Source organism: Oryzias latipes, chromosome 24 (assembly GCF_053564925.1).
Source record: "Oryzias latipes strain Hd-rR chromosome 24, Olatipes_Hd-rR_3.1".
In the NCBI taxonomy this organism is placed as follows: domain Eukaryota; kingdom Metazoa; phylum Chordata; class Actinopteri; order Beloniformes; family Adrianichthyidae; genus Oryzias; species Oryzias latipes.
In genome coordinates, this window is record NC_136260.1 from 15997009 (window position 1) to 16015095 (window position 18087).

General features: G+C 41.8%; 1 protein-coding gene across 2 annotated transcripts in view; it reads right to left on the bottom strand.

Annotated features, from left to right (window-relative positions):
- Positions 1–587: 587 nt before the first annotated feature.
- akap12b (A kinase (PRKA) anchor protein 12b) overlaps positions 588–18087 on the bottom strand; it is a 33332-nt gene continuing 15832 nt past the window's right edge. Inside the window, exons 2-4 of one of the 2 annotated variants that reach the window (XM_004083602.5) lie at positions 17960–18026; positions 3104–7195; positions 588–2472 (exon numbers count right to left, since the gene is read on the bottom strand). In XM_004083602.5, coding sequence (XP_004083650.1) covers positions 3108–7195; positions 17960–18026 — 4155 coding nt within the window. In that variant the 3' untranslated portion in view covers positions 588–2472; positions 3104–3107. Of the gene's footprint in view, positions 2473–3103; positions 7196–10009; positions 10297–17959; positions 18027–18087 lie in introns of those variants that run through there. The other variant, XM_011491642.4, reaches the window with a different exon arrangement.

Sequence of the window (18087 nt, forward strand, 5' to 3'; positions counted from 1 at the left end):
GCAGCACTTCGGGACATACCATGATTATTATAACATCAGCAAGCTTGGTGCAAATATAAAAATTATTAGTTTTAAAATGCATAAACTTTTTTTTTTTCATTTTGCAATATTGGAGAAGATTTCTTCAATGCAAGAGAAAAATGAAAGATTTTCTTCAAAGAAATCTGCCAATGGATTAAAAAAATGGTTTTAACAAACATCTTATTGAAAAAACTATTCTAGTAACCAAGATATGTTTTCCTACAATTATTTGGCTTGGAAAAGCTTTGTTATAAGATTATTTTTCTTACAAGACAAGGGGAAGGATATTTTTACTTTCTTAAAAATTCAGGTTTTCCAGTGTAGTTGTTAATTTGGCAGATATTTTTAAGTAATCAAGGTCAATAAGTTAATTAAATTTATTATATAGTATTTGTTTGTCCATTGATCATTTTCCTTCCAACAAGGAAATGTTCAATAGATTTGTTGTTTTTATTTTTTATTATCCTGTGATTTAAATCTAGTCGGTTTTTTGACAAAAAATATAGACATAAACATTGGTTCACTGTAGTTTTTTTCTTCCTTTAACCTTCAAAAAATAAGCAGTCTTGCGCAAGTTTTTCTCTTTATTGAATGAAACATAGACTTTTCTGAATTCCTACTATTTAACAGCTCAGAAGATATAAAAGACATAAGACCATGCTACATGAATGTTATGCTAAATAGCTGCAGGTTAATTGTTAATGTTAAAACAATAGGATTTAACTACATACAGTAGGTATACAATCTGTACACATGTTATCAGGTTCACAGTTATGTGTGTTACAAAAGCATGGAGAAACAGTGGTGGACGTGTGCTCCAAGATGGTGTACAGACATGTGGGGGGGGGGGGGGGGGGGGGCATATTATGGTTATTTATTACACTCAAAGTGAGTTGGATGTGAAAAAAATGTGACAGGGTGCAAACTTGCTGAGGGGTTTTGTTGCATTAATTGAATTTCGGAGGGTATGGAAGCACCCTGGGTTGACGCTCATGATCCTCGCATGATTAAAAAAATGTGCAATTTTTCCAACTGAATTGGAAAAAACACAAATACCAGCTCAAACAAAGTCACATGTCTGCTTCGGTGCTTGCAGAACTGTTCCTAAAACATCCCTCACTTTGTAAATAAATTGGCAAAATAAGCCTTGACCTTACAACTAGGATTTGATCCCTGAATTGAAGGAGCTGTGTGGAAGCTTTAGGAAACTAATTGGATGCAACTGATGTCTTGTCCTGTGATCGATGGAAAGACCATGGCTCCCTGATTAATTTTAACTCGATTAGGCTTTTGAATCAAGAGCAAAATGAGCTTTTGTATTTATTTCTGGTACCATGCGGTTTCTGCCTGTCTAAATCCTCTGCCCCTTGGTCTCCGTCCTCTCTGGTGCCAGCTGGAAAAAAACCTGAGCTGTGAAACCCTTGGTTGAGAAACACAAAAGTTACAGCTTTAACTTATGACTGAACAATTCTTTTTACACCAAATTCACCAGTGAGGCTTAATGGGTGCACTCCTTTCCACCTACAGCAGAGGGTGTTAAACTCTTTCTTTTTACCAGCAAATATGAATGACAGCCATATATTTTGTGTCATCTCATCTCTAATAATTTTAATTTCCTCTCACATTACATTTCCCACAATCCTCTGCCACAACTTATGAGTATAATATTTTATTGAAACATAAAACAATGTAATAATGTCTTTTCACAGTAATTCAGGCAGTGATTGTTTATCTACATGTTTAGGGTGACTTACACACTGAGAAAAAGTAATATGTAAAAAAAATGGTGGATTTTGGGTTGTTATCACTCTGTTTTTTTTATTCTTTGCCTGTAGAGTCACACTTGTACCATGGCTTATTTGCTACAAACCCTTAAATAATGGTCCTGCTGCATTCTACAAGAAACCTTTAAGAGGTTCCTGCGCATGACAATTAAATGCTAATAGACTAAAAGGGAAAACATACCAGATGGATTATAGCAAAGTGTGGATATTTTGAAAACTAGGACAATTGCCAGTGGAATAAAAGGAAAAACACACAAGTTGATGGATACTCAAAATATAAATACAAAGTAGAAGACAAAAATCCTCTGTTTTTTTCACCCCCCTTGCACCTCATTCCTCTCACTATCTATGTAAAAATCCACACTATCTTGCACACATAGGCCACCCTAAAACAGGGAGCAGAATATTTTTAACGCAACAAGGGCAACGCAGAGTCACAGAGACACCGAAAGTGATCAGAAGCGAGGCAGGATGCTCCTGAGGTGCAGGGCATGCATGTGAGTGAGGTCACAACGGTGGCTCTTCCAGCTGTAAGGAGGACAGGTGGGAGAGAGCGGCGTGGATGTTGCTTGCTATGTCTCTCTGGGTCCCTCTCACTCTCTCCTCCACATAGGTCACGTCCTGGTCTTGGCTGTGGTTCTCCCAGGCATCGCTCTTGTAGCTTCAACTTCAGTGACGGGAAACAAAAGCAAATATTGAGGTTATTTTTTCTAGAGTTGATGATTTTATTCTCTGCAATCAAAAAAGTTTTTTATTTTTGTACTCAAAGTAAAAAAAGATTAACTTTCATATGAAGTTAGCATCTCGTACTTTTATTTGATGCTATCAGGCATTGTCTCAAAACACATGAAAACTTTCACTGTCTCACACATTTTGGCTCACTCAACGCTGGAGAAAAACAACTTCTCTTCTTTGAAGCTCTCTGTAATTTAATCTTACAAATGCATATTCCGACATGCTTTCCTGACTCCATGCTGAGCCCCTGATGGAGGAAAAACAGGAGGAGAGCAGAGGAATCATAATCAGCCTTTCAGCACAAGTTCATCTGCCCCTCGCACATCACTTCTCCTTTAAGACCCTGGCCTACAAAGACAGGGTCAATGGCGGCATTCCGACTTTGATATCAAAGGTAACCTGGTTACTCGAGGCCTGAACAAAAGCTTTTTCATCTGGGCTGTGTGCAAATCCCCTCCCCTACTCCCTAATAAATGTTGGGCCCACTGATGTAAAAAAAAGGTTGTGTGGAGGTAGTTTAGAAAATTGCTGAAAGGGTTTGGAGCATGCTGTGTTGATCTCACCTGCTCATGATGCTGCTGTTAGCTCTGTGGACAGAGGCTCGATCTCCTTCACCGCTTCCTCGATCACCTCGATCACTTGCGCCATGACTTCTGCACACTTGACTGAGGGCTTGCTTTCTGTCGTGTCTGTGTCCTGGCTGCAAACAGCAGCTTCTTCTGAGCCGGGTACTTGAGGTTCCTCTGACAGCGATGACAGCTTTTTTATTCTTGGAGGGTTCTTTGCAGCCGGGCTGCAGCCGGGACTCTCACCGTTCAGCTCAGAGGCGATTTCCACTTCCACTGGAGGTTCCTCAACCTCCTCTGCTTCCTGCAGGATCACCTGGATGGGCATGTGGATCTCAGTCACCTTTTTTTCCTCAGACTGTGTTTTCACATCATCAGTGGCTTCTTTGCTTTCAGTCTTCTTAGACGGCTCTCTCTTCCCACCAGTCTCCGCCTGGATCTCTCCAACTTCTTCCTCAATGACAGTTTCTTCACTTACTTTGATTTCGGCTGTCTTCAAATGTTTTTCTAGTTTCTTCTCCTTCCCTACTTCTGCTTCACCCTCAAGGGCCTCAATCACCTCAATTGGGATACTTTCAGTAACCTCTGTGGCGACACAGAGCTGCACGGGTGCTTTCTTAACTGTTTTTTTACACAAAACAGGAGAAGGCGTGTCTGTGATGACCACCGGCTCAGTTGCAACTTCAACCTCTTTCTCCGTTGTGGCTATTGCCTTTACTGGTGTTGGAATGAGGCTTCCTGGTTTCTCTGCATTATTCCCTTGAGACCCATCTTCTGACACTTTGTCCACAGCATCTTGAATGACAGTTTGAGCAATCTCTGCACTTCGATTCTTTATTTCTTTGTCCTGATGGACCTCTTCTTTGACTTTCCCTGCCATCTTTTTTGCTGATTCTAAAGTATCTGACATGGAAGCATTACCCTCAACCACCACCGCTGATGTTGCTTTTTCATCAGGAGCAACCAGAACAACCGTATCCATCATAACAGCGGATTCCTCGCTCGGCACAACTGCAGGAACGGCTGTTTCACTCCCCTCTCTGTTGTTGGATGTCTTGTCACGTCTGTTGGATGATGCCTGGTCAGCCACAACCTGGAGCATTGCGCTCACTGGGGTGTTTTCTCCAGTAGCAGCAAGCTTTTCTGTGCTCACTTGCTTTTCCTTGGTTTCCACGGTTACCTCAGTGACTTCCACGCTTTGGGAGCAGGGAGGTGTTTCAAGGGTGGGCAAAATGGAATCGACTACTGCCACTTTAGGAGAGTTTTCCTTCAGTGTGACTGGCTGAATGACCTCAGAATTCTCTATGCTGACAACTCCAATCTTCTCAATTTCTGATTCGAAGCTCTCTCTGGCGACTTCAATCTCAGCGCCCTCGATGGCTAAGTCTTCTGCAACACGCTCAAGCTCAAGGATTTGCACTTGGTCCACGTGAGCGTTGAACTCAGCGTCTTCTGAGACAGTTGCCTCCTCCACAGCGTCTGACTTCTCTTCCACAGCCAACTCGGTGGTCTGAGCACTTTTGAGTGCAGGTGCAGACTCTACAGTAGGCTCAATGGGCTGCTCCACTGGAGGATCTGCAGACTCCTTTGCCTCCAGGCCAATGCAGATGGCTGTAGCATCATTACATTTGTGTGGCTCCAGAAATGTTTTTGTCGTCGACTCTACAGTCTCTGTTTGCGGTTCCTGTTCGGTTGCGACAGCAGCTACATTTACTGGTGGATCTTCAACAGTCACACAGGTCTGAAATGGCACTTCAGTGATCTGGGGCTTGATTCCACCTAACATTTCTACTGCACTCTCCCTCTCAGGGCTCTTGGGAACAGGAGATGTTGAGGCATCGGGAGCTGGAGTGATCGGCTTCACCTCAGCAGTGGACAGCCTGCGTCCCATGCTCCCTCGATTTGGTGGTGGTACTATGTCTTCAGTATCATCCTCAGTGTTGTCTGTGTCCACAGACTTTGGCGTGGCGGCGTTCTCTGCCTCTTCTGTGATGTCACTGAGCTGGTCACGTCTATCATCAGTATCTTCAACGGAGGCTGGAATCCATGATGGGGTTCTGTCTTCAGCCAAGGCTTTGTTCTGGACTTCAGCTTTCTCCTCTGGCGTTACCTGCTCTGCTTGAGATTGATCTTCATACTCTGACAGAGGAACCACAGCTGGGGTTTCAGAGTCTTCCTCTTGCTCCGGCGACGGTTGCTTTTCAGCCACCTTCTTCTTGCGTCCAGGGAATAACTTCTTCAGAGAGAAAGTAGACTCGTCTTTTGGTGTTTCAGTTTCTGGTTGGACTTCAGCGGAGCTCTCGGGCTTCACTTCGACTTTGGGCTTATTTTTTGATGCAACTAAACGTTTCAGCGTGGCCCAGGGGGATTCTCTGACTGGCGGGGCGCTTACTGGCTCGGGTGCCGGAGCAGCAGCTGCTTCAGTCTCAGTTTCCTGGGGAGCGACGGCGGCAGGCTCAGATTTCTCCTCTTGTTCCCCTTCTTCTGCTGCTGCTGCTGGAGCTTCCTCTTCAGCTTTGGTCTCGTCATCGTCGGAATCAGAAGTCTTCCTTGTCCTCTTTTTGGGTCCACCCATACACATCAGAGCCTCCCAGGAAACAGATGTGTCCATTTTCTTTTTGGTCTCCTCTGTGCTGGTGGTTAGCTTTTCTGAGTTGTCAGTCTTTGGCTCTTCTTCTGGGGCCTTTTCCTCCTTTGTCTCCTCTTCATCACCCTTTTCGGCTAATGGAGCACTCTCAGAGGAAGACAGCGTGGCTGACTTTGCTAGTTTGTCCCCTGTGGCTTCGTCTTCGCTGTCAGATAACCTTTTAGCGTGCTTCTTAGGTGTCACCAGCTTCCTAAAGGAGGCGATGACACTATCCTTTTTCTTCTCACCATCAGACGCAACTTCACCTTCAGTTTCCTGGCTGGACTCATTCTGATTACCCTCCGTGACGTTCACAGGCTCTCCAGGTGCTGGGCTCTCGGGAGAGGAGGGCCCGCTTTCAGCTTTTGGACTTTCTTCTGACTCTGTGGACGATTGAAGTTGCTCATTGGCCTTCTCCCCAGAATCAGTATCTTTTTTGTTCTTCTGTCTCTTTGTTGAGAGTTTCTTTAAGCCACTTCCAGTGAAGAGTTTCTTCAAAGGACTTCCATGATGTTTTGTCTTCTCCTGTGAGGACTGCAGCTCCGTGTCAGAGGTCACCTCTGGTGCGGCATCATCTTTAGCCGCAGCTTCTGCCTTTTGGTCTTCTTGTTTGCTTTCATCTGTAGTTTCTGTAGGAGACGAGGCTTCAGCCGGAGCTTCTGTGGCTGTGTCGGATTTTTCTTCTTTTGGAGGGGTTGTCCCCTCTTCTTTAGACTCAGGTTGTTCCTCGACAGGAGTAGCCGATGCCTCATTCTTGACTTCTTGTTCTGAGTCAGTGTTCTCCTTAGTTTTCTCTTCTTTTACATCATTTTCCTCCTTTACATCAGCTGTCTCGTTTCCCTTTGCTGCTGCCTCCTCCTCCTCTTTCATCCTCTTGATGCTGCTTTTCTTTCTCAGGTTAGAGAAGAGCCCAATAAAGAAAAGCTTCCTGAAGGGCGATATGGTCTCCTTTGGTGTAGGAGGGGTTTCACTTTCCTTTTCAGCTTCTTCTGCCTTGGCTCCTTCAATGGACGCTTCAGCAGAAGCACCATCAGTGGTTTCTGCCTTTTCTGGATCCTTAGATGTTGACGCCTCCCTTTCTGTTTCCATTGTCTCTGTTTTGCTGTCCTCCTCTTCAGTTTCAGTCTCCTTCTCCTTTGCTAGTTCTTCAGTTTCACTGACCTCCTCTCCTTCTTTGTCTTTAACCGTCAGCAGCTTCACAGGGTCTGTTTCCTCACTTTTATCCTTCTTAACTGTGAATTTCAAGCCCACAATGGTAAAGATTTTCTTGAAGCCAACTTCACCTGCATCCTCTCCTTTTTCCTCTGTTGACTTGACTTCTATGGATGAAATATTGTTTGCCTCTGGAGACTCTTTATCCAGTTTCTCCCCATTCAGCTGGGGAGTCACTTCATCTGGGAGAGTGTCCATATTCTCTGGGACCTCTTCTTTTGGAGCCACAGTCCCACCATCTGGCTGGCCCACTGAAAAAGAAGGAAAGAAAGATGTTTCTGTGAAATGCTGATTCAATTTTATCAAATCAGTTGATTACTTGTTCATGCAGTCCTGTAATCCTGCAGAAGCATCACTTATGATGTTCACATGACCTTCATACAAAGTTACGATTTACAACATTCATTTGAACAAATTAAAGAAAGGATTAGGAAATCAAATCACTTGCATCTACCATAAATTCTGCTCTGTGGTTAATTCTTAAACCTTTAGCGAAACTAGGGAGTCAAAAGTTAAGTAATGTGAAACAGAAGTTTCTGACTGAGACTCCAACTTTGTGGATTTAGAAATTTAATTACAATAAAAAATCTGTTTGGACTAAGTTGCTGTAAAAAAATAGTGATAAACTTCCATCAAATGAGGCAGAGTTCACTTCATTTATTTGGTCTGATCTGCACATGAGCTGCTTTTAAAACCCAGATTTAAACAATTACCGAGCAGTCACTCCTTGGAAGTTAAACATTTGCCTGACAAGTATTGCAGTTAAAGTTGAGATAACAGACACAAACCACACATACAAGACGTCTCTCTGCCATGTCTGTCTGTGTTTTGACAGAAGGAGGCGTGGGGGGAATTATGGCCTGCCAGATGCACTGCAGTCTGGGAAAACCTCACATCTGATAGCCATGGGCTCTCCAGAAAATTCCCTAAATGTTTTATGTCTAGGTATCAGCTTACAGGATTACACATAAAGAAACATATCTGCTGTTTTAAGGCGTGCAAACTGTGGGAACCACTCTGAAACTGCCATTAAACAGCAGGGCAGCATAAAGACAATAAAGCATATTGGGATGATGGTTAATTATGCGAGTAAATCTCTTTAATTTATGAAAGCTGTTGGCTTACACAAAAATGTACAGCTGGGTTCCCACATCTGCCTAAATAATTTCCTAAATTATAGACGTAAAGCTTTTCAGAGTGATTCCAAGAAAATTAAAATATAAAACAGCTTGCTAAATTGACAGATAGATGAAATTAACTAAAACCTTTGGATTTGAACAAAGGAAAAGATCTGAATGAAGGCACGCCCGCTTCCAGGGAGGAATCCGAGCAATGTCTCACACCCCATTTTTAAAGAAAATTATTTTGGGATGCCCTAAATATAAACCGAGTTTGAATTCCAGGAGGTCCGAGGAATGTTTATTTGTTTTTTCATTCACGCCCCATCTTGTCTCCGGCCATGATGCATTCAAACCAAACAATACAGGACTCCTCACGACCCCTCCTTAAAATAAAGTCTCAGTCCCCTTGACCCACATTCCACCACAGCAGGATGGATAGTCAGCCCCCCTCCCTTGCTAAAGCATACACAAACATACAAGCACAATAGACTGGGCCCTTTCTGCTCTTTGAAAATAAAGAACTTCTAATTTATGATGCAGAAGTTTAGTAACTTTCTCAAAGCACTAAAAGCACTGGGGTGGTTCTAATTGACTCAATTGCCTTATGCTGGGTAGGGGGGCTCATGCTCCCTTTTGGGTGTTCAAACAGTTTTAATGCCGCGAGCTGACCAGAAACTTCACAGAAGCAGGACAACTCAGCATCTAAAGACGTGTGTGGGAGTTGCACATCGCACTCATAATGAAAGAGGAGCCCTGTTGATTTAACAGACTACCGGCATCTTTCTCTCAGCTTTTTGATCTTTGGCTCCCTGCTTCTTCTTTGAGCCGCACAGCTGTTAACATCTTTCAAGTTGTTTTTTTGTGCAAAAGCTGGGGTACTTGGGGAGAGCTGGTTGCATGGGGGTGACAGGGAAAAGATGCAGGAGCATGGGTGGGGTTAGCCACTTCACAGGGTGTCACATATCTCAGATGCTCATAGTTAAAATTCCCCTCTCTGCTGGAGATGGGCAACACTTGGAAGCCAAAAACCGATTGTCTCCAGTGAAGCCAGATAGTGTTTCCGATGTGGTCGCTCCAACTTTGTGGAGGGAGGGGGGGTGTTTGGTGGGGGTGGACGAGGCGGTTGGAAGTTTGAATAGCTGCTATTCTCTGAGCAAACTTTGAACAAATGTATGCAAATCCTTGACATAGTGTCTGCAGTTTGGACTTAGACAAAAGTGGTCAGTTAAAATAAAGAAAGCAGAGCAGGGTCACCCCCACCCTCCCAATCACCCTCCCCCCAGCGGAGACAAGACACAGCGACCCCTTTCTGTCTTCGAGGTGTGGTCAGTGTCTCTGCTGATTCGGGGGGGGGGGGGGGGGGGGGGGGGCAAACCAACAGCTTCACCGTTATTCCCTCATTTCAGACAATATCCGACTATTGAATCAGCAGGAAAGGGGTTGAAACCATCACTCCTAGCTGGAAGTTGTGAAGAAGAATCAGTGTTGGAATGCAATTGATTTAACATGACACCCCCCTCCTCCCTCTTTCCCTGCTCTGGTTAGATTTAATAACCCCCACTGGGAAATAGGATCCCACTCTAATTTGATAAAACACCTCACATGATGTGATGCTGCCTCAGAGGGAAGTTAAATCCGCCGTAGGATCATCAGTCAACTTTTGGGACGAAGACTTCTGATGGACATTCAAAGCGTGGTTGACTTTTCACCCACTGAAGATCTGCAGCACTCAGAGCAAAAACCGCCTCCGACTGAAAACCACTCATCCGTGCAGCTCATTCACCAACCACAAAGCCTTTCAACCACACCCTCAGAACAACAATGCTTTTGACCATCAAGGATGTTTTGAAATCATATGAAATCGTAAAATTATAGGGGGGAAAAGTGATACAAGCACCATGAAACAATATTCATGATATTTTACAATTTCCTTTCTGTTCTTACCTGTTAAAGTAATTGTTCCAAGCATCGGGAGGCAGATCCTTCACCAGAATGTATTTAAAAGATGCCAAAATGTGCAGCTAACTACAAATGCAAAAGGTGTCCCTTTCTTCTTCTGATTTCTTTCTCTTTTCAGTCGCTTGGACCCCTGTCCTAAAGACCCAAGTCAGCCTCCAGTGCTCCTAAGTCAGCCTGCAGAATGAGCTGAAAGTGAGTTCCACACTCATTTCAACACTGACACACATGTCATTGAAGGACCTCCCACCTCCGCTGCCTTTCTTCAGCTGTTCTGAATGACGCCCCCTCCCCTCCTCCAAGCTCCTACCGCCTCTCTTCCTCCCTTATCCGCTCACACTCCCTCAGACCTCCTCATCCACCCTGGGTGAATACAGTGCATCATCCTCAAAACTCCGCAAACAGAGTCACTTTTCAGTCACAGATCCAACCAAGCCAAATCACTTTTGATTTTCCTAAGCATTATCCCGCAACTAAGAAGGACTTGACAGTTCAAATTTTTTTTAAAGAACTACAAGGCTTTATTTCCGGGATGTCCAAAGTCTGGCACGTTGGCCAAATGTGGCCCACGGACAAATTTAAGTTGGCCCACAGGCTCCTGTCATAAAATCTATCATATGTGACCCTCAGCTCTTTCTAAGACTACAATTTTTTTAATGGGACTGGCTAAAATACGCTTTAAACCGTTTTCAAACAGTGGCTACTTGAACTTCAGCGCCTGAAGGGCCAAATGAAAAGAACAGATTTATTTGTTTCTGAATGAGACAACTATTTGTGGTATTGTTATGTTTGTTTGTGATGAGCATTTAATAGTGTTAAGGGTAATTTTCCAGTAATTTTGGTAAAAATGCACTTGGGTGTAATTCTGGTCTTTGTGAAGAAATGAAAAGTATCCGATTGCAAAAAAAGTCCAATAAACACTTCATTTGCATTTATGTTGCTAAAAGGGCTGAAATAAAATGCAGGCTGAGTGGTTGGCCTTTCCACATTAACTGTATCAGATCTGGCCCTCTTTGTGCAGTTTGCAAACCCCAGCTTTATATGGACAACCACCAATCGGATGACCAGTATCCAGTAAAAACCAGTAAAAAAGCAGCAACGGTGCTATTTAAGATGCCCTTGAAAAGAGCAAAGTTTAGCCCAAGAACCCACAAAAAGTCACAAAAAAAACACTTAAATGGGAATCGAAACAAACCCAACCCAACTGCTCTGCTTAATTCTCTTTTTTTCTGTGGAGGGCAAAAAGAGGGAAGTAGGAATGCAGATAATTCCTCAGGTAAATACCAGTATAATCACATCTGTCACACTTTTGCATTGTCCCACAGGAATGTGTGAGCTCCATACAGAAAGCTCCAAAACCGGTGATAACAACCGTAATCAAGTATCCTCTTAAAGTAACACCCCCCCCCCCTTTCCTTCTGCATATAATTTACCTCATAGACAGTGAGAGCTCGAGTGATATGTGTTGATTGAGTACGAGGGGGATTTCAGATCACATGCAGAAGGTTAAATGTGTTTTCTCTTTGGTGATCATGAAACCTTCAATAGGCCCAACTTTGAGAAAAACAATGTGTGTGTGTTGATTCCAGGGAAGCAGTTACAAATCTAATAACAGATTATATTAGGTCAAACATTCTAGTGGATAACAAAATTATTGTTGATAAAATTAAACGTAAGGCCTTCAAATTGTGCCGTGGATGTGGAATTTTTGATCCATTCTCTACCTTTGGTAGCATAGTCATGAGGTTCAGGTCATAGGATTATAATTGCACTTCACATATGCCTTTAAAAAGTGGCAGGAGAACATCTATAGCTGCAGTACGAAAGGCGGATTCTCTGGGTCTTGGTCATTCATGAACACCAAGTGACTCATCCGATGGGTATTTTACTATCTATGCTTCATAATGGCAGCCATGACTGTGCATTATGCTGAGTGGACAGTGAGTCAGCCTGAAAAGAATTTACTCCTTTTCCCGTCAAACTTCCTCAGTGGGATTCATGTGCAGAGTTCACATTCCTGGCAAACTGAGATTTAAAATCAGATCCATTTTTTTAAATTTTCATTTAAATAGAACAACAAAAGATTCATTCTGTTCGTGTCTGTTAAAACCACTTGTGCTTGTATACCATAGAAAGCAGCTGTGGTAGAAATAATGTGTGCCTTCAGTAACATAGGCATCAATAAATAAAAGAGTTTTCTGGGATGTCACCAGTTGCAGGGTGGGTGGTTCAATCCTCAGCTTCTTGAGGTTTCCTTGAGATGGTTGTCTCATCAAACTAAATAGTCCACTATATTATGAGGGGGCTTTTATGGGGAGCTTCATTCCTCCCACGCTAAATTCTTTAAAGTTTTTTGTCTATTTTAAAACCCTAAAAGTCTAATTTATAAGTAAAGAAAGAGCTGTAATAGAAAGAAAGATGGAGACTAATGCCAAATAAATGCATATACATGTATGCACAGATGTTTTTTTTAGTTCTGTTTTAATCTGAAAAGTTGATTAAAGCATTTCCACCCCTCCCAAGTCTGTTTTGTATCCAAACCGCAGTGTAGTATCGCAAAACAGAGCCAGGCTTCACGGGCCGAGTCCCACATATCAAGGATTGAATCTGAAAAAGTGTGGAGGAATGTTTGAGGTGGGGTCTTCAGAGGCCAGGCGGACAAGAGGGGGTTGGGGTATAGGGTGGGGGCCCTTCTTTTTGTCCTGTAAAGAAGTGAATGACATCATTGAACTGCAACAAGGATGCCCCCCCTCCTCCTACTACAACTGGTTGAGATGATACTGGAGGAAAAGGGGAAAGAAACTTGCCAAGATTCAGCTACTTATCCTTTCTTTTATTTATTTTTTATTTTTTATCTCTATTGATGTTATTTAGTTTGTTACAAAAAACTCCACTTTATCCCTTTTAAATCCCCCCCCCTCATCATGGTTTTTCCTGCTGTCGTTTGTCACTGGAAAGACGGATAGGAATGTCGCACAGGAAATGCTGTCAATTCTTGACATCACTGCTTCCTCTTCCTTCAGCTCATTTCCCCGAGCTCCACTCGGCATTCTTCCTGGAAGCATTTTCTAACCGACCTATGCTCCTACACATCGCACATTGTTTAATTTTCGCAGTGAACCATTGCACGCAAATGCCGTTCCGTGTGTCTGCGCCTCTTTTAAAAAAAAAAAAATCCAGTCTCATGCACCCTAAAAGGATGCTTATCAATTTGGGGCAAGAGCTTTTCTTTCACCACAGTATGTTTAGTCTGCATTTGCCATCTGTTTTACACTTCCAAACTTCCCTCTACATTCTCAAGCAGCACTTTGGTATTCCAGTTGTTGCAATACATCATGACTCCCAGTTAAGACAAGAATGTAGAAATGGTGGAGAGGAGATGCAAAAACCTTTTCCTGGAACCAAGGAAGTCTATAGAGGTCACTACTTTCAAAAGAGTGGAGAGGAATAAGGATTTTTGTTGAAGCAAGATGGATTAATATATCAAAACTAGATTTTTCTTAAGCATAAATAAGAGAAAATATAAAAAGTTTAAAAATTTGTAAACATTTTTCCCTAATAAATTCATTTGGACACTTTGAAACAGAATTTCTTATTATTTACAAAGCAAAAATGCTGATGCAGCATAAATTGATTGTGAAAGATACAGCGCCAATGCTAATGAAGGAGAAAAAGGAGTGGTTGGCCACATTCTTGCTCCATTCTCTCAGTCCTTCTGAGCGCCTGGGGGAGGTTAGGAGTTGAGGAGGTAGATTTGGTTCCTGATGCCGGCTGGGAAAGATGAGAGGAGCGTCTGTGGAGACGAGCAGGTCCTACAGGAACTAAGCGTGTCGGGGGGAGTTTGACTCCATTTCTGTACTGCTGGATCAAGAGCATTAACGTATTCTCATTTGAGTGATGCTGTTGAAATTTTCCTGTGGAAAACTGAGGCTCAGTCTTAAAAATTATGTCAAAAAGTGGATTTGATCACAATTGAATCAACTTATGAGGCAGGTTGTTGGAAAGGAAGAGCCTCCTGACACACAGCACCTTTATCTTTCTGCACATATCATGTCCTTAAAAGACCACCGTAATAACAAATGACTAAATATAATCAGCTGAGGGATAAGGAGAATTTAACAGCGTTACATCTTAAAGTATTGAGTTGCTTTCAAGCACTCCAGTCCAGCCTCTGCCTTCCGGAATATTTCCTCTGAGATTCTTCCTTCCTCTAGGGAGGGGGGAAAATCATTCTTACATCTTGCAGCGAGTTCACGATTTGATGCACACCTACATCAAAGTCAAAAGTATTTTTTCTTCTGGAGAGAAAACAGAACAACAGCAGACAAAACCAGGAACTTATGAGCCATAATTGCGAGCTGAAATGAGCAGCTGGAATGTGAAAGCAAAGTGGGCTGAAATCCAGGAGGAGCGCTCCAGCGGCTGGACTGTGTTATGAGCTCCAAGCCTTACTGGCTGAGATCAGACAGAGCTTAAGTGGAGGGAGAGGTCCCTTCCACAGGCATGATGAACATTTTGGCAATTATGTACATCCCCAGAGTGGAGTCTGAGTGAGTACATCTTGGAATCAGCGCCACACAAAAACAACACAACGCTGATGGATGGGAATGCGTGTGTTCCTGCAAACTTAAGAAATACACTAAATGAATGCACAGCACAAAGATATTAACAAAACATCGATATAAACAATTTAAAAAGTACATTTAAAACAATTTAACATAACTAGATTTTAAATACACCCTCTTTGAAGTTACAAACCTTAAAAATAAGGAGCTAAACGTGTTTAAACCAAAAAAAATACTTTTAAACTTAGTGAATAGGCTGAAATATTATAATAAAGTCCATGTAAAGTGGGTCATCTCATCCTTTGGAGTCCATCTGTATTCTGGCCAGTGAATTACATCATCTGTGAAGTCATGTGTTGGACTTACACTGCAGCTGCAGGCACACCCACCCCTAGTGCAGCTACAAAACCTTCAAATACAGGAACACACGCACAAGCTAGATGAGTTGTATTAAGAATCAACCAAAACCTGCTGAATATTGCTTCATTTTCCCAAAAGTCAAAAGGTTTGTTTATTAAGGACTGAGGTTCTTGCATTGTTGCATTTGGGTTTATTAACCTTTTGCATATTTAAAAGTACCAAAGTGATTAAAACCTAAAGCTTAAATGTGCCTGATTTTAAAATAAGAAGGAATTCCAGAAAAAACAGCACAAATAAATGTTTGCTTCCTTCTTAGTTCCTGACCCTTTTTTTTGTCACAGGATCTAAAACGTAGCAAATTTAGCTTAAACTCTTAACAATATTACAGTGGATTGGTTGGTTGTTTTCAGTCAGAGGTGTTTCATGTTAGGACTGCTCTTCAAACACTAAGAGATTCCTGATGAAGACATTGTATGTTTGCATTTTTGTCAGGCTTTTGATGTGCAGCAGTATGCTCTTGTTTTCCCTGTTGCTATCATCCAGACAGCCCTTTCTTCCTGTCTCCCACAATGCATCACTGTCTTTATCAGGGATGATGGGCAGCAGAGCAGCATTGGATATGAAAGCTGTATTTTTCACTCCTCTTTCTTGTCTCTTGCCTATTCTCTATCTCCTTTTCTTTTACTCCCCTGCATTCTTTGGATCTGTGACCCTGAAGGTCTTTCACAACTTCTGATGATTTGCTGCTTTTAATCTTTGGTTCCTTTAAAGCAAAAAGAGGCAATCATCATCAGACATAGTCCTAGTATCTTCTTTAAATGATTTCTAAAGTGGTAAATAGTTTTCACTTTTACAGTTGTGATGTAAATGATCAAATCTAAAGAAGTGTGTTTCATGAAAAAGGACAAAAAAGTAAGATGTATTCCTTGAATGTATTTGTTAAGTAGTCCCTGAAGTTAGCTCATCTCCTTCCAATTAAGCAATTATCTGTTAGACGTCTTTTGTACTTAAAACATCAATTGTTTTACTCTCAATTGCCTTAATGCACAGATAAGCTTAACATAAGCATTAATGCTGACTTCTAAATTCATCTGAATGAACTTGTGGCAGCTCATACCTTTTAAAATGCCATCCTGATTCCTGCTTTAAAGGAGTTGGATGTTCTTGTTTCTTTGTATTTTTTGAAGTTCTATAAAAAATGTATTGTCCATTCTAGTGTAAAGTTTTCAGGATGAATGCATACAGTGTCGTTGTTGTCTCTATTTACCATTTTAGGCCCAAACGTGTGTTTTTTACTGTTGAGCATGTTTTTTTTTCCTTTGGATTAAATTGCCCTTTACTGGAGAGTCAATCTGTGTGGGGTAAACTATGCTTTCTGCCGCAAATGCTTTGAAGCACTAAGCAGCAATCCATTGACTTCCTGATTGAAGCTTGTTTAAAACAAAACTAGCTAAAGGAAAAGGCCGTGCACCAAGTGACCACCAGCAAATTCTAGCAAAGCTCTCTATCCCATGATAGCAGAACGATCCAACTTAACAACGGCTTTACATCTAAGAACTGTAAAACAAAATATGGGTTTGATGCAGATCTTTTTAAATCCTTAAGGCTATTACAGCCTTATCTGTACCAAAATGTGCAGAATACGTGACAAGAAGTTGATTGCTCGCCATTCTCGGCCGCATTCCAAATGCTCATTTACCATTTTCAGCCAGGCACAGTAACGTCCAAAAGATACTCAACTTTGGCACCAGATCAGATAGAACCTTTTTGTTGTCATATTCACAAGATGTTGACACAATCATGATCTGTGTGTTGCCCATATCCAACACACAGATGCCTATAAGGATGGTATGATTAAAGTAGCTTAAAGTAGTAATAAAGCAGCTTTGGGCTTTTCAATGCTTTATGTCTATTTATGTTTCTATTTAGGGTTTTTTAAATGTTGAAACTAGAAAAAAAGAAAAGTTATTTTAAAAAAAATAGTTGAGCATGTCTGCAGGAGCAACTATTTCAACATCACTATTTTCCTCTATTCTTCCAGCTGACTCCCTTGTTTCTCTGCTCTAGAGAGGGTATTGGATTACGCTATGATAGGACAGAACCACTCCATTAAATAACGTATTAAATAGGTTATTTGACAGAGTGGTATGTGAGATATCTCTGTGTTTTAAGTAGTATAGGGTTTCTCCTTCCCCTGGGCCAGAACATATTAGAAGTGGACTGACTGCTTTATGCGGAGCCCAGGTCAAGGCCTACTAAATATTTAGGGAGGGTGTACACACCCTTGCAGCCATGCCAGACCAGGGGGAGACATGACATGGACAGAAAACAAAACAAACAAATGGAGCGTTAAAGCTGGACATGTGCTGCAAATTAATTCCAGCAGAAACTAATTTTGCACGGCTTAATACTCGTTGATGATTATCTACAACTTTCTTCCAAGAACAAAAAGAGAATTCTTTAATTTTTTTCTTTGATTTAGTATGCTTTGGCTTGTTTAGGATTAAATCTGCAAAAAAGATGTTACAAATTTATTTCACTACATCTGGAATTTTTTAAAAAAAAAAGCCCAATTAATCTACCGGTAATTGCATTTTAAATTTAAAGTTAGATTAAAAGCACCTGAAGGAAAGAATTCGTTTTGAAATCTTTTAATGTATTTTCATGTTTTAGCATTATCCTATAGCCCCTGAAAAGGTTATTTAATGTGTTTCATTAAATAAGAGTTCAAGCAGTTTAAGGAAAAGTCGATGCAGGTGTTCCCTATCTGAAGATAAAGGGATCAGTTTGGGATTAATCCTGGATCAAGAAGGCAGAGTTTTCACATCCATCCTTAAACATTTGAAAGCTGAGCCAAACTAACAAACAGACCACATGTCTGCCACTGTTTGGGACAAAATCCCAGACACAAACACACACCAGCAGCCCTGCTGCTCAGCACGAAAACAGCCAGCAAACAGTCAAACACAGCAAATAAACAGGACTGTCGAGACAGACAGAAACGGCTAACCACCTTCCGCCAAAGTGTTGTCCTCTGAGGGTCCGTTCATGCTGGTCATGCTGGAGATCTGACCATTTTTCTGCAAAAACAGAGGTAAAAAACACGAATTATTCAATGCATTAAATAAATCTGTACAATAC